Here is a 15,298-nt window from a genome sequence, read left to right as displayed (position 1 = left end):
AGAATACTTAAAGAATAATAATGTAATCTGCAAGAATCATTATGATTTTGTAGAAGAAAAATCACGTTTAACTAATTTAGTTGGATAAAGGAGTTATTTTAACACAAGTTGAAGGCAGATAATGTTGGGGGTAACAAAACATAGATAACGAAATGGTTAGCTAAGAAACAGAGAGAAGGGATAAATGGATTTTTTTTTGGAGTTGACAAGTTGTAACAAGTTGAATGCCACAGGGATGAGTGCTGAGGACACCACGTGCATCAATAGTTTGGATAAAGGATCCATTTGTATGGCAGCTAATTTGATAATGACAATAAGAGGGTCAAGAAAGGGGAGATAAAATGCCGCCAGAGTAATCACTTTGCAGAACATCTATGTTCTATTCACTGAGCGTCGAGTTGCCTGCCACTTCAACATTTCTGTCCTGGGCTTGCTAAAGTGTTCCGTGAAGCCTCAATGCAAGATTGAAGAACAAAATCTTATTTTTCAGTTGTGGATGCTGCAGCTTCTAGGATTCAACATGGAGTTCAAATGACTTCAGAGCCTAATTCCAGCCTTCTGTGTTTGTTCTACCCACCTCACATCCTATCCTGTTGCTATAACATAGGTTGCTTTCAGCAGTGACCTCTTTGCATGTACTCTTAGGCCCATTATCAACCCAATTATATTGGTTGCATTCAGCACAGCTATTTTCTCATTCTTACCTCTTATTATTACTTAAATCTCTCTTCTCTGGGCTCCATCTCCACCTATTCACTCACCTCTCCATCACCATGAAGCTGGAAGTTTGGTCATTAAATTTATTCAAGGCTGAATTAGACAGATTTTTGATCACCAAGGGTTATGGGGATTGGCAGGAAAATGGAGACAACCACCAGATCAGCGACAATTTTACTGAACAGCAGACTCAAAGGCCAAATGCTTACTATTACTGAACCATTCTTACAATGCTAGAGGAACCAACTTCTTTGCAATCCATAGACCAGGAAGCACTCCCACACTTACATTTGCCATGGACATATCCTGAAAGGTTTTGCACGTTGATACTTGACCTGCGTAGTCATATCAAATACACACAGTCCTCAGCCATCAAATCTTGGTATTACAACTTATATTCAGAGTTTTCATTCAGAGGCAGGGACACTAAAGCCACCAGACCTTCACAACTGTCGACAAGCACTTAATTGGCTGCAAAGTGCTTTTAGAGATCTGGTAATTGTGCAAGGAGCCATTCAAATGCAGGTCATTCCTCTTTCCCATTCTGTTGTGGCTGGATTACAATTATACCTATATCTACTGTACAGTAGCTTCAGTACTGGGAAAATAATATCACACCTTTGGATCCCAATAAAGGCAATGATCCCTTTTTAAAAATTAAAAACCAAATAAAAATCTGATTAAATTATGAGAATGCTTCATCAATGCCATTTTTCACAGTACTAAACAATAAATAAGACCAGAAATCCCATGGAGACCTTTAAAGCCAGCTCCAGGACAAAGCTGTAATATTGTTCAGCAACTCTGCCTCATTTCCCAGGATCATAATCACTTACATACTGCAATTAGATACGTACCAATTTGCAGCGCAAGTAACTCATCTGTGAGAGCTAATTTAAGTACTGACAAGAAGGTATCACTGTTTCAACAGCAATTAGGGCAAATAAGATGTAGCTAGTGAGAATGTGGACAGATAAAAATCATTATCAGGCACTTCTATGGCACAGTGGTAGTGTCCTTACCTCTGAGTCAAGAGGCCCACTTTCATGTCCCACCTGCTCTGGAGGTGAGAGATAATATCTCCGAACAGATTGTTCAGAAAACACCTTACTACCAATTTGAGGGTCCTTATGGTACAGTACTGGTGTTAAATTAGAAAGTCAGGCTCACCAGTCGATAGTTCCCTGGCTTTTCCTTACCATGCTTCTTAAATAGTGGCACCATGTTAGCCAACCTCCAGTCTTCCAGCACCTTACCCATGACTACCGATCATATAAATATTAGTAGGGGGCCAGCAATCACTTCCCTAGCTTCTTAGAGAGAGTTCTAAGGTACACCTGATCAGGTCCAGTGGATTTATCCACCTTTTTGCATTAAGACATCCAGCACCACCTCCTCTGTAACATGGACATTTTTAAAGATGTCACCATCTATTTCCTCACATTCTGTATCTTCCATGCCCTTCTCCAGTCTACACCAGATATATGATTCCTTCTTTTTAACCATATCCTCAATTTTTCTAGTCATCCAGCATTCCCTACACCTACCAGCTCTGCCCTTCACGCTCACAGGAACTGACTGTTTCTGGATTCTCGTTATTTCATTTTTGAATGCTTCCCATTTTCTAGCCGTCCCTTTACCCATGAACATCTCCCCCAATCAGCTTTTGAAAGTTCTTGCCCAGTATCAATCAAAAAATTGTCTTTCCTTCAATTTACAACTTCAAACTTTTAGATTTGGTCTATACTTTCTCATCACTATTTTAAAACTAATAGGACTACAGTCACTGGCCCCAAAGTCACTCCCCCACTGACACCTCAGTCACTCGCCCTGCCTTATTTCCCAAGAGTAGGTCAAGTTTTGCACCTTCTCCAGTAGACCCATCTACATACTGAATCAGAATTTTTTTCTTGCACACATCTAACAAATTCCTCTTCATCTAAACTCTTAACACTATGGCAGTCCCAGTCTACGTATGGAAAGTTAAAATCCCCTACCATAACCACACTATTATTCTTATAGATAACCAAGATCTCATTACAACATTTGTTTCTCAATATCCCCCTGACTATTTGGGGGTGTAGGGGGGGTATAGTACAATCCGAAAAAGGTGATCATCCCTTTCTTATTTCTCAGTTCCACCCAAATAACGTCCCTGGATGTATCCCAGAAATATCTTCCCCAAGTACAGCCGTAAGGGTTATCTCTTAACAAAAATGTCAACCTCCCACCCCTACTTCCTCCCACCTCCATCCTCCCATAGCATTTCTCTGAACAGGTTAAATATAAAATATCCAATATTGCCAGTTTAATTTTTCACAATGCTGGTGTCCCTACCTCTGGACCAAGAGGACCAGGTTCAGGTCCCATCTGTTCTAAACATCATTAGAGATGTAGTAACATCTCTGAACAGGGTGATTGGAAAATATATGATACTGCCAGCTTAGCACTTCTGTGGCACAATGGTTCTCTCTACTTTAAAACCAGGAGGCCTGGGTTCAAGTCCCACTTGGTGCATCATCACATATCTGAACAGGTTGATTTTAAAAATAACAATCACCATACTGCCAGCTGTGCATTTTTGGAAACATTTCCCTTTTCTAATATGAAATAAAAATATCATGGTGCAAATAGACTCTGCATTGAATTGTGCCTTCATCTCTCTCACACAAACCTGGGATTCCTCAAATTAAGGAATTTCAGTACTTTGGAACTGGAATCCTCCACTGTCACATGCAGAATAGCAATAAGAATTATGGAAAATTAAAACACATCACTATTTCACTACCCTAACACAATCTTCTGCTGGTCCCCTGCACTCAGGATATTTATTGGTCAACCTTTTTACCAGCCACTAAAACATAACTAGAGTGCAACTGCCATCCTTATTCATCTAAGTAAGACTCTGTGGCACAGTGGTAGTATTGGTTTGAGTCACACTGCTCTAGAGGTGTGTTAACATTCTCTGAACAGGTTGATGAGTAAAATAGGTTGTTATCAGATTATTAAAAACAAGACAAAGATGAAAATAACACCATCTAGCTTTCCAAATACTTTTACATTGGCAGTTACAACTAAATAACTAATGAAACTTGGAAATTGGCAAGAAGAAAAAATAAATACTTAACAGTACAATTACTTTCTAGGATACTTTGCAAGTGCAATTCAAGGTCTGGGCACATTGGCCAAAAGGAAAACTACATACCAAGCTAAATGAGCAAAATGGGAGTCTGTAGAAGCAGCAATTATTTCACAATTGATCTTGTTGAAATCTTCTATACGATCACTAAAAGCGATAATCTCAGTTGGGCACACATAGGAGAAATCAAGTGGGTAGAAAAAGAAGACTACATATTTTCCTGTTGAGAAAATGAAGTTAAATTCATAAACACAGTGTTGTGAATCAAAAAACAAACATTCAGTATATTAACTTTGTACAAAACCAACAATTGCAATCTATGTCGAGAATGATATGGAGGTACCAGTTTTGGACTGGAGTGGACAAAGTCAGAAGTAGTCACCCAACACCAGGTTACAGTCCAACAGATTTACAGAAGAACCTCAATTATCCGAATGAGTATTGTGTTCAGATTATCGAATGTTCAGATAATAGAATACCGGATAACAGTTTAGCCAAGCATCAGGATCTTGTGATTTTGTCTGGAAAATCCAAAATTCAGATAATCAAATGCCAGATAGAGGAACCTCTATTTGAAATCACAAGCTTTTGGAGTTCTGCTCCTTTGTCACCTGATGAAAGATCCAAAAGCTTGGATTTCAAATAGACTGATAGTCAGAAGTCACATAACCAGGTTATGTTAAGAATGCCAATTCACTTATTATTTCCATCAATCTAAAGAGCAATAAAAGCAATGTATACACCAGATAGTCCTCTAAAGTGACCCATTCTTTTTGCCACCTCAAGAGACAAAAATTATATGTATCATTTCAATACCTCTGTGCTTGTACAATAATGTTCCAGTGCTGCCTCTGGATTCCTCCTGGTATTTTTGAACAGCATGATGAATACTTCAAAATACCAAACCAGTCAGAGTCAATGCAGAGGCCAACCACCCACTTTCCTGTTTGCACTGATCACAGACCACCCCTATATAAGGTAATGCTGTGTAAAAGCATGCTTCATTTAATAGACCAACAGCAGATAGTTCAACACACAAGTTTAGTGTTAAAAAATGCATTGATAAGTCAGGGCATGGGAATGTGTGAAGGTATTCAGGGGTTTGAGGCTAAAAAACATTTTTGTTTTCTTGTTTTTTGTTATTTAAAACTGCTGCCACAATTTTATCTCAATTTGGATATTTAGCAGAATTTAATCAAAAAAATCTTAGAGCGTCAGAGGCTGAGGGGTGATCTTATAGAGGTTTACAAAATTATGAGGGGCATGGATAGGATAAATAGGCAAAGTCTTTTCCCTGGGGTTGGGGAGTCCAGAACTAGAGGGCATTGGTTCAGGTGAGAGGGGAAAGATATAAAAGAGACGTAAGGGGCAACTTTTTCACACAGAGGGTGGTACATGTATGGAATGAGCTGCCAGAGGATGTGGTGGATGCTGGTACAATTGCAACATTCAAGAGGCATTTAGATGGGTATATGAATAGGAAGGGTTTGGAGGGATATGGGCTGGGTGCTGTCAAGTGGGACTAGATTGGGTTGGGATATCTGGTCGGCATGGACAGGTTGGACTGAAGGGTCTGTTTCCATGCTGTACATCTCTATGACTGTCAAATCATTTTATAATTCTAATTTTCAAGGCCAACCTCAAAACACAACTGACAATCCCCATGGCTGCCTCAGCATTCAGAGGTCAGCGACTTCAGTGGTCCTGTCTCCTGTCGGAACATTCATACATACCCTCTTGCCATGGAATGAAACTACATTGTTCACCAGAGCTAATCAATACATCACCTCTTCCAGAAACTTGAAGTACCAGCAGCCTTGACTTTGTTTTAATACTACTGTCTTCTCAATCACTGATATATACTTTCCCTTTCCAACACCTCTGTAGATAACTTTCTTTTATACAAATAGTAAGGGATTCTAATTTATGGAAATCCAGTTTGTTCACATACGAACATATAGTTGAAGACAATTTTCCCAACTGCACATATTTTCAAACTTTGTTTCATAAGTAAAGATTTGGCTTCTAGACATCTAATACCAAGTTGTGGTGAATGCTTTCTCTGTATCACCTGTACAAATTGCAACCATGAGTAAGTACCAGCTCCTCCAACTATCTAGATTCCTAAAGAAAGAAGGGCTCAATAACATTGTGTGCCTAAATAAGATGCATTAGTGCTGGGTGAGGTACACATGGGTCATCCTGGGGTGGCCATGCTGCAGCTCATGACATTATATTTAAAAAGGCAAAAAAGACAAACATTCTTCGTTATTAATACCTTAGTTCCCTAAATAACAAGTATAGAGCTCAGTGTATGCCAGGATGATTTCCCATTCCTCAAAAATCACATTAGAAAATTGTATGCGAGAACTCTGGATTTTTAAAAGAGTTCCAACTTCCTAAATTGGTAATACTCCAGCCCAGTACCTATCTACATGTCAATACACCACTCCATAATGGAGATCTTTTATAAACAAAGTTAGAGAGAAACAAACTTTTAATCTGAAGAAGGATATTAGCAAAATGTCACAATTTTATCTCAAAACTGGGATATTCAGCAGAATTTGAACAGAAAGATCTTCAGATATGACTGCAAGATTATGACTGTGAAAACATTTTAATTCTTTCTTCATCTGGCTCTCTGCCACAAGACCTATAATCCATCAGGCAATTGTGATGTTCATGCCCATAAAAGGACAGATGCAACAGGCAGCTGAACACATGCTTATCCCAAGCAGTAGTTCAAATACTCAGTCTGCCATTTTAAACAATATGGAGGAATTTCTCACATTGGTTGCTCAACACCTTAACGAAGTGCAGGAAAGTGCTCTCAAGCTCTTGGCTAGCAATGTTATTCATTTAGATAAACCATGAGGGAAAATTGAGAAACAGCAAATGGAAACAGAAATCTTCCAAGGCACTCTACCTCTCATCGTTTGCATCCATTTCCCCTTTCCCCCAAAAGGGAAATTGCCTTCTGCCTCAATGATCAAGTCTGCTCTGTACAGCATACCCATCACAGGTATCTCTACTGTTAGAGCAGGGGAATAAGCAGCCTGCCTTTAACTTTGTTGAAGCCACAGCACCACATGAGAATAGAAAGCATAAAAGGAAGACTCGTGGATATTAGAGGTCAATCTCAGTCCAATGATATCACTGCAGGGAGTTTGCTCAGGGTAGTATCATTGAAGCAGCTCAATATGGTTGAACTAATGTCTCTCTCTCTCTCTCTAATATATATATATATATATTGCAAAGATCAGAAATAGGAATGTTCCATGGCTGTACAACATTCTGTAACATTTTCATGCCACTCAGATACTAAAACACTTCAATGTTCATATAGAGCAAGACTTGGACAATATCTCAGCTTTGGATGAGAAGTGACACATGAATATTCACACCACACAAGTACAAGGAATCAAATCACAGCCCTTAAATGTTCAATAGCATTACCATTAGAGAATCCTCCGGCCAGAAACTGAACTGGATCAGCCATAACAATATTGTGGACACAAGAACATTTCAGAGGTGAGAATTTCTACAGCAAAAACTCACCTCCTTTCTCTACAATGACTGCCCACTGTCTACAAAAAGGTAGAAGGAGTGCCTGGACAAATACAGCTCCAACTATTCTCAAGCATGACATCATTGATGACAAGCAGTCTTCTTGACTAGTATTCCATCCACCACAAGCAACACTTATTCCCCTCACTACCAATACATATCAGTAGCAAAGTGTACCATATAAGATGCATGCAGCAAATCACCAAGACTCCTCCAATAGCACTTTTCAAACCCATAACCTCTACAACCTTAAGGGGCAACAGATACCTGGAAATATTATCAGCTACAAGTTCCCCTCCAAGCCATACACCATTCTCACTTGGAAATGTATCTCTGTTTATCCACTATCGCTAGATAAACATCCTGAAATTTCTTCCTTAACAACATTTGTGGTGTTCTTATTTTATGTACTCTGGTCATTTAAAATATGCCTATCAGATCCAGTCATGGCTTTTGTAACAGTGAGGTAAGTGGTTGTAAGCACCGTGGCCACATTAGATTCTCTTCCTGGAGATGATGATGCCAAGTAATCAGCAACTTCACTCTTCTGTAACTTCATTCCTTTCTGCAGAACCATCTTGCGCAAGGCACAAAAAACTACAATCACGCTCAACACTTGCTCAAGAATACAGAGGCAGACCTCTAGATCTACTCAAGCATATGAAGCTCATCTTCAACAGCCCAATGACTTGTTCAAAAGATAATCCTTAAGGTTACAAGCACGTTGTTAATTTTTTTCTCTATCAGTGGGAAGGCACTTCCCAGGGTCTTCTACCAGGTCTTCAGAAGATTGTCCAGTCTCCAAAGAGCAATTACTCACTGTTTATAAATTCCCCAAGAGAAATTATGGCTGCAAAATGAAGGAATTGTGGTAGCTTCTGAAATCACCTGGACAGATATATATGAAAGCCACCCAATAGTCACATGACAGCTGTACACAGCCGATGAAGAATCCCTTCCGAATGATAAATAATGATCTGAAGGTGCCTTGATTCCCATTTATGCATCATGTTTGACTTCCTGTTCCTGCACAAATCCTGCAGTCAAATGCCACTAACTCATGGGACATCCTGTCCCGGATGCCTTAAGATATATGGAACAAAAATCTGTCATTAAAAATCAATGCAAAAATTGTAAACCTGAGTAGATGCTATCCTCAAATCAAGAGACAAGCAACAATGATATTCCTGTGGAAATTCAGCTATTGCAATGTAAGTGAGAACCCTCTGCATACTACCAGCTTCATCAGTATAAAAGTGCACTTAAATGACAACATTGGCATGTATCATATTAATCTCTTGGGAAATATATTTGCATATCTTATCACCTCCTGGATGGGGTTGAAGGTGGAGGAATTCAGTCCTTGGCCGCCACTAGAATGATTTTTCTGCCTGGCTCAAAAAGGTCTTGATTCAGGAGGCTATAGTTTTTTTTCTATTCACTCACAGGAACAAGGACGTCGCTAGCTGGCGAGCATTTATTACTCATCCCCCTAGTTGCCTTTGGGAAGGTGGTGGTAAGCTGTTAAAAATTATCTGCTGACAGTTTTGGCCTCCTTAGGCATTGCTGCTACATCTTATCAGAGAAGCTGATCTTGTCTGCATTTACTTTGCTGGGGAAATCACCTCCCTTAAGCTACAAGTCTGTGCCCATCCCCTCTGATCAATGGAGTGGCACATGGTTGAGGAGAAAGCAGGTGCCATTGTTGGTGCTCCTGCTGTTGTTGGTGGTGTTAATGTGCCTGCTTTTCTTGAACCTCAGAGGTCCATTATATAGCTGCAGAATGTCTCCCAATTCTGACAACAGATATGAATGGACAAAGTCAAAGTTAGGTGAAGCGACTTCCAAAAAATTGAGAAAACCCTTTAAATCCGTTCAAACATGCTAACAAAGAAAAGGAAAACGCTATGCACCTTTAAAAATATTTCCAACCTATTAACTTAATTGGCTAAGATGAGCACTCTCATTACCATAGAGTCATATAGTCTAGAATCAGGCACTTCAACCCATGTCTATGCCTACCAAAAACCAAACTATACTAATGCTATTCCTGATGAAGGGTTTATAGCCAAAACGTCGATTCTCCTGTTCCTCGGATGCTGCCTGACCGGCTGTGCTTTTCCAGCACCACATTCTTCAATTCTAGTCTCCAGCATCTGCAGTCCTCACTTTCTCCTCATGCTATTTACCTGCACTTGGTCCATAGCCTATAATGCCCTTACATTTGGAGTGCTCATCCAGATGTTTCTTAAGTGTTTCAAAAGTACCTGCCTCTACCCTATTTAAGGCATCGCAATCCAGATTTCTATTACCCTCTGGGCGAAAAACTCTCAAAACTCCTCTAAACCACTTATTCCTCTCACCTTAAATGTTTGCCCTTTGGTCTTAGGCATGTCTGCCACAGTGAAAAGATTCTCATGATCTACTGTCTATATCTCTCAATTTTGTACACCTCAATTAGATCCCCCACAGCACCCCACCACCACCTCAGACCCCTTTGCTCCAAGGTTAACAAACCCAAAGTATCCAATTTCTCCTCATAACTTAGACTTTTTGTGCAATATCCTCTGCACTCTCTCCAGTGTAATCAAGACCTTCCAATAGTATGGCAGCCAGGACTCCACACAATATTCCATTTGTGGCCTAACCAATGTTTTATGAAGTTATAACAAGACTTCCATGCTCCTATATTCTATATATGGGTTAATGAAGGAAAACATCCCATAAGCGTTCTTGATTCCCCTGTCGAGCTGTGCTGACACCTTCAGGGACCTATGGACTTGAACACCAAGATCCCTTTGTTCCTCTTTACTCTTTAGGGACCTATCATTCATTGTGTATATTATTCCCTTACTGCATTACCTTGTAATTATCAGTGTTAGATGCCATCTAATTTCAGAATTTGCACTGCTCTGCCCAATTTACCACCTGGTCAATATCTGGCTGCGGCCCGAGACCATCCTCTACACTATCAACAATATTACCAATTTGGTCATCTGCAAACTTGCGAATTAAACCTTCTACATTCACATTCAAGTAATTAATGTTGATATCAAAGAGCAAGGATTGTAGCAGCACACTGCCGGTCACAGGTTTCCAATCACAGCAACATTCCTCCACCATTACACTTTGCCTCCTGTTCACAAGCCATGTTTGGACCAGCCTTCCATCGGACTCCTTGTCAAAGCCGACCTGAAGTCCATATACTACCCTCATCAATATATTTAGTCACCTTTCCAAAAACTCAATATGTCAGCCAGGATTGTCCTTTACCAACTCCATGCTGACTATCCTGATCAATCCATGTCTTTCCAAGCGTCAATTAATCCTGTCCCTCAATGTTTTTCCATATTAGGCTAACTGGTCTGTTATTACCTGGCCCATCCCTGCTGCCTCTCCTGAACAAAAGTACCATATTAGCTATCCTCCAGTCATGCGGTACTTCAACTGTGGCTAGTGAAATATTAAATATCTTTGCCAAAGCCCATCAATCTCGTTTGCCTCCCATAGCAGCCTGCAATACATCTTATCAGGCCCTGGGGAAATATACGTCTTTAAGCACACTAAAATATCTAATATCACCTTCTAATCTTAATATGTTCTAGAACCTCACCATCTCAAATGAAATCCCTGGCAACGTCTTCCTCTTCTGTGACTATAGAAGAGTAGTATTCTTTTAAAGCCTCACCCAAATCCTCAGGCTCCATGCCCAGGTTGCCCCTTCAGTCTGTAATAGGTCACACACTTTCCCTGATAATCCTTTTACTCTTAACATATTTATAAAATGCTTTAGAATTTTCCTTGATCCTATCTGCTAAATGTTATTTCATGGTCCCTCTTTGCCCTCTTAATTTACTTTTTGAGAAACCCCCTGCACACACTATACCTTTGAAGAGCCTCTCCTGTTTTATACATGTTGTATGTGATATGTGCTCCCTTCTTTTTCTTTATCAAACTCATGAAACACCTTGACATCCAGGGTTCCCTGGATTTGTTCCCCTGACCTTGATACTTACAGGAACATACTGGCCCTGTATACTCAATATACTATTTTAAAAATATTTCCCACCTTTCCAAACAGGCTTAGACTGGGAGTAGCTGCTCCCAGTCTATGTTTACCAGATCCTGTTGAATGATATTGAAATTGGCTTCTCCCCAATTTAGACAACTCCTGCATAACCCTTTCCATAAGGACTTTGAAACTTAGTTATGGTCACTATTTCCACTGAAAATGCAACCACTTGACAAGCTTCATTCCCAGGGATTAGGTCAAGCACTACCCCATTTCTAGTAGGACTATCTACATACTGTCACAAAAACCTCTCAAATGCTCTTTAAAGACTCCACACCACCTAATCCTTTCATACGAAGGTGATTGCAGTTATACTTAGCAAAGGTGAATAACAACCATGTTTCTCTCACAGCTTTGAGATTTGCCTATATGTCTGCTCCCCATGTCCAGCTGACCTTTGGGAGGCCTGTAGCATAATTCCAGAAAAACAACTGCCCCTTTTTTATTTTTAAGCTCTCCCAAGATGGCCTCAATTGAAAAGGATATCCTCCTGTTACTGCAGTGGTAGATTTCTTTTATCAATAATAATGCCCCATCTCTATTACATACCTCTGCTATTGTGCTTGAAGCTTATATATCCGAGAATGTTGAGCTGCCAGTCCGGTCATTCCCTCAACCTCCTCTCAGTGATTGCAACAATATTATTGGGACAGTTTCTGGGATAAATGGGATCTGCAGATGCTGAATGGATTACACCTGAACTGGATTGGTTCCAATACCCTTACTGAAATGTTTGTTCATGTTATTGGAGGGGGTTGGGGCACAGTAAATAGAAAGTCAGGAACAAGTTCCATTCTGGATATAGAAGGAATGCGAAGACATTCTCCAGTAGACAAAGACATAGGAGGTCCAGAAAGCTAAAATTTTTATCTATCTTCATGCGAGGAACTTGAATAGTAAGGCAAATGAGGACTGATTAGCATGTGGGAGTTTCTCAAGTATCATGTTGCAGTTTAAAGTGTGTTCAGATTAATGGAAAAAACGGACTATCAACTTCCAGTCTCCATCATTTGATTTTGATACCCGACACCCTCAAAAACAAATTGTTTTAAAAAGCAAAAAATATGAATTGTTGCAGTGATCATCTGACTAAAGACCGAAGTTAGTTCAGAAAACCAATACTGATAGCCATATCAGCTGAACTGAAATTATGAACTTGTCTAAAGACACAAACCCAGTCAGGCATCAAGAAACTCAAAGTAACACTTAAGCTGCATATATTAAGCATGAAAGGGAAGCCTGCAACTATACATCCTAGAGCCAAACTCCTACGCAAATAAGTAACTTTATGGCAGAGCAGCACAAAGAAAACGGATTTACAACAATGACTGGAAGTCCTTTGCTCTCTCTTGTTCACTTTCAGCATTTTGAAAGCTAACCGCTGATGAAAAAGATTGGAGAAACAAATTTACCAGGAACTCAAGGTTTCTTCAGAATTTGTTACTGCTGAGGATTCCACACTATAATAGAACCACTGTGGGCTGAGGTTTAATTTTGGCAACTGAAAGTCTCTCGGAAATTGTTAAAAAGCATACACTATATTCCTATTATACCATACACTTTCCTCTTTTAAACTTTATATCTCCATTTTGCATGTGTATGGGAGGGGATGATGTAAAATTCCTTCATTTTTCTTAATGAAAGTAATAACATTCCTTTCTTTCTTTCACTCAAAGGCAAGTTTGTAAGTGATAGTTCAAATAGCCAAAATTAGGTTGTGTGATATAGCTGCAGACTAAAAATATTCAAATTTCTGTTGTAATCAAATGAGGGGTTAAAAAAAATTGTAGCTCCTCTTTCAGTTGTAGCAAGCAGAAGCCAGTGTGTTGCTGCTGGCTCTGCGACACCAACAATTTTATGACTATCAAACAGCTCACAAAGTCACACACTTACAAATTTATCCAATCTGTCAAGTTATTACAAACTTTAATTAAATTTTCAACCATTGTTTTATAACTTTACCTACACTCTGGCATTATTTTTACCTCTGTATTTAGACAGTTTAAGTTGCTCAAATTGTCCATTTGGCATCACAGCAGTGGCTTCAAAATCAGGGGCTAGCTTCCCAATCGTGGCTTTTCCAGCAGTCATTCTGAAATAATCTGAAAAATAGTTACATTAAAATATAGGTGTGCCTTATTCCTTGATACTGCGAGGGTCATCGGCCCAGTACATAAACTTTTTCATCTAAATCATATTCTAAACAAACATATCACCAAAAAACACATTCAGCATTACAATACCAGAAAGTTTGATAAAGCAATAGAACATGAAATGGTCCAATTGGCCTAATGAAAACTACGTGGCCAGTTTGATTCAGTAGCTTCACTTTGGCCTTGAAGTCAAGCAATCCCAATCTAGAATTTCAATGTATAATCTATTTGGACTTGTGTAGCAATAACCTCCATAATAAATGTGATTCGTTAAACAGGGACATTGCCTGGCACACAAGATTCTAAGGCATGTCTCATGGTGTTCTAATCAAGGCCCAACCCATAACATTGCCTGAAAAGGAACATGAAATAACTGCACATGAAATGGCTGGTATCCAATCACTAAGTCACCCTTTACTTGTGCACAGTACACCAGCTATGGCTAGCCAGCTCAGAGTCAGTCCCCACCTCTCCCCCCCCCAAACAAAAACAGAGGAGATTCAAAATCCCACTTTTTTGTTTTATTAAACAGTACAATTTACAAATAAACAACTAATGTTAACAGCCATATACAGCGAAACAATAATTTACAGGGGAAAGGGGCAGTAAAGCCAGGCCCCAAACCCCACCACTCAAACACTTCAGGGAAACAAAGACAAACCTCAAATCCCACTTTCAGTCATCACAAAAGCAACAGTAACAAATATATACCAGGCAGTCCAATTAGATAAGAAACAGTGCATAGAATACAAACAGCATTCTCCCCCACACACACCCAACAGCAACCCAGCAAGTCACCCGTCCCTCCCAGCCACTCAAATGCAGCCTGTCCCTACTCCCCTTCCAGCTCTCCGTTCGCACCATGCACCTTCCGGCCACTTCTCGGACAGCTTGTCCCAATTACCCTTTCCTCGGGACGACAGCGCTCAGAATGGCCGACTCACCTTCCAGCTTTTGGGGTAGCCTACCTACCTTCAGGTTCACAGGACGGCCTAGCCACCCTCTGGCTCTAGGTTGTCTGAAAGCGGTCTTTCCTGAGCCTCCGAGCTCACAGTAAGGCCTGCCAGACCAAGGGACACATTAGACAGTGCAGCTGATAAATCCAACAAGCAAGACAGAGTCAAATTATCAACAAACAGAGCCCACAACTATGGACAGCAAATGCACACCCCACAGGTATTCTGTCTCCACAGAATCCTGGCCCATCCATAGAGAACTAAGCCCACTCACACGAATACAGTACATTATAAAGATGCAGTTAACTCACGGATTTGGTCCACTCCCGAACTCCAGGACACAGCAATTGCTCATCGCCTGGTACACACACACACACACACACACACACACACACACACACACACACGTGTTCAGTCTTTACAGAGGCCTAAACCACCAAAGGGCCAGGCCTACCCACACAGGAACAGTTCATCTGGAAAGATGTATTTTCTCACAAGGGATCAGTCCAAGCATCAAAAAAGTGAAAACACATACAAAAAATAAAGGAAACCAGAGTGCAAGGGCTAAGCCCTGCCACAAAAATCAACATACTCTTCTCTTTTACTTTGAGAAAACGACTAACACACAGGCTGTAGCCACTCAGTGAAACAACAGTTCCCTAATGAGGGCTAAAATACACAATGATTGTAAATC

At 40.1% G+C, this 15,298-nt stretch overlaps 1 protein-coding gene across 1 annotated transcript in view; it reads right to left on the bottom strand.

The window, feature by feature from the left end:
- The window catches only part of LOC132818777 (peroxiredoxin-1-like), a 53,543-nt gene extending 39,957 nt beyond the window's left edge, over positions 1–13,586 (bottom strand). Inside the window, exons 1-2 of the mRNA XM_060829857.1 lie at positions 13,481–13,586; positions 3,923–4,076 (exon numbers count right to left, since the gene is read on the bottom strand). Coding sequence (XP_060685840.1) covers positions 3,923–4,076; positions 13,481–13,586 — 260 coding nt within the window. The remainder of the gene's footprint in view (positions 1–3,922; positions 4,077–13,480) is intronic.
- Positions 13,587–15,298: the final 1,712 nt, after the last annotated feature.

The sequence above is a fragment of the Hemiscyllium ocellatum genome, chromosome 9 (assembly GCF_020745735.1).
Source record: "Hemiscyllium ocellatum isolate sHemOce1 chromosome 9, sHemOce1.pat.X.cur, whole genome shotgun sequence".
Lineage (NCBI taxonomy): Eukaryota > Metazoa > Chordata > Chondrichthyes > Orectolobiformes > Hemiscylliidae > Hemiscyllium > Hemiscyllium ocellatum.
The sequence above is the reverse complement of the archived record's forward strand: the minus strand, read 5'-3'. Positions and strand labels throughout refer to the sequence as shown.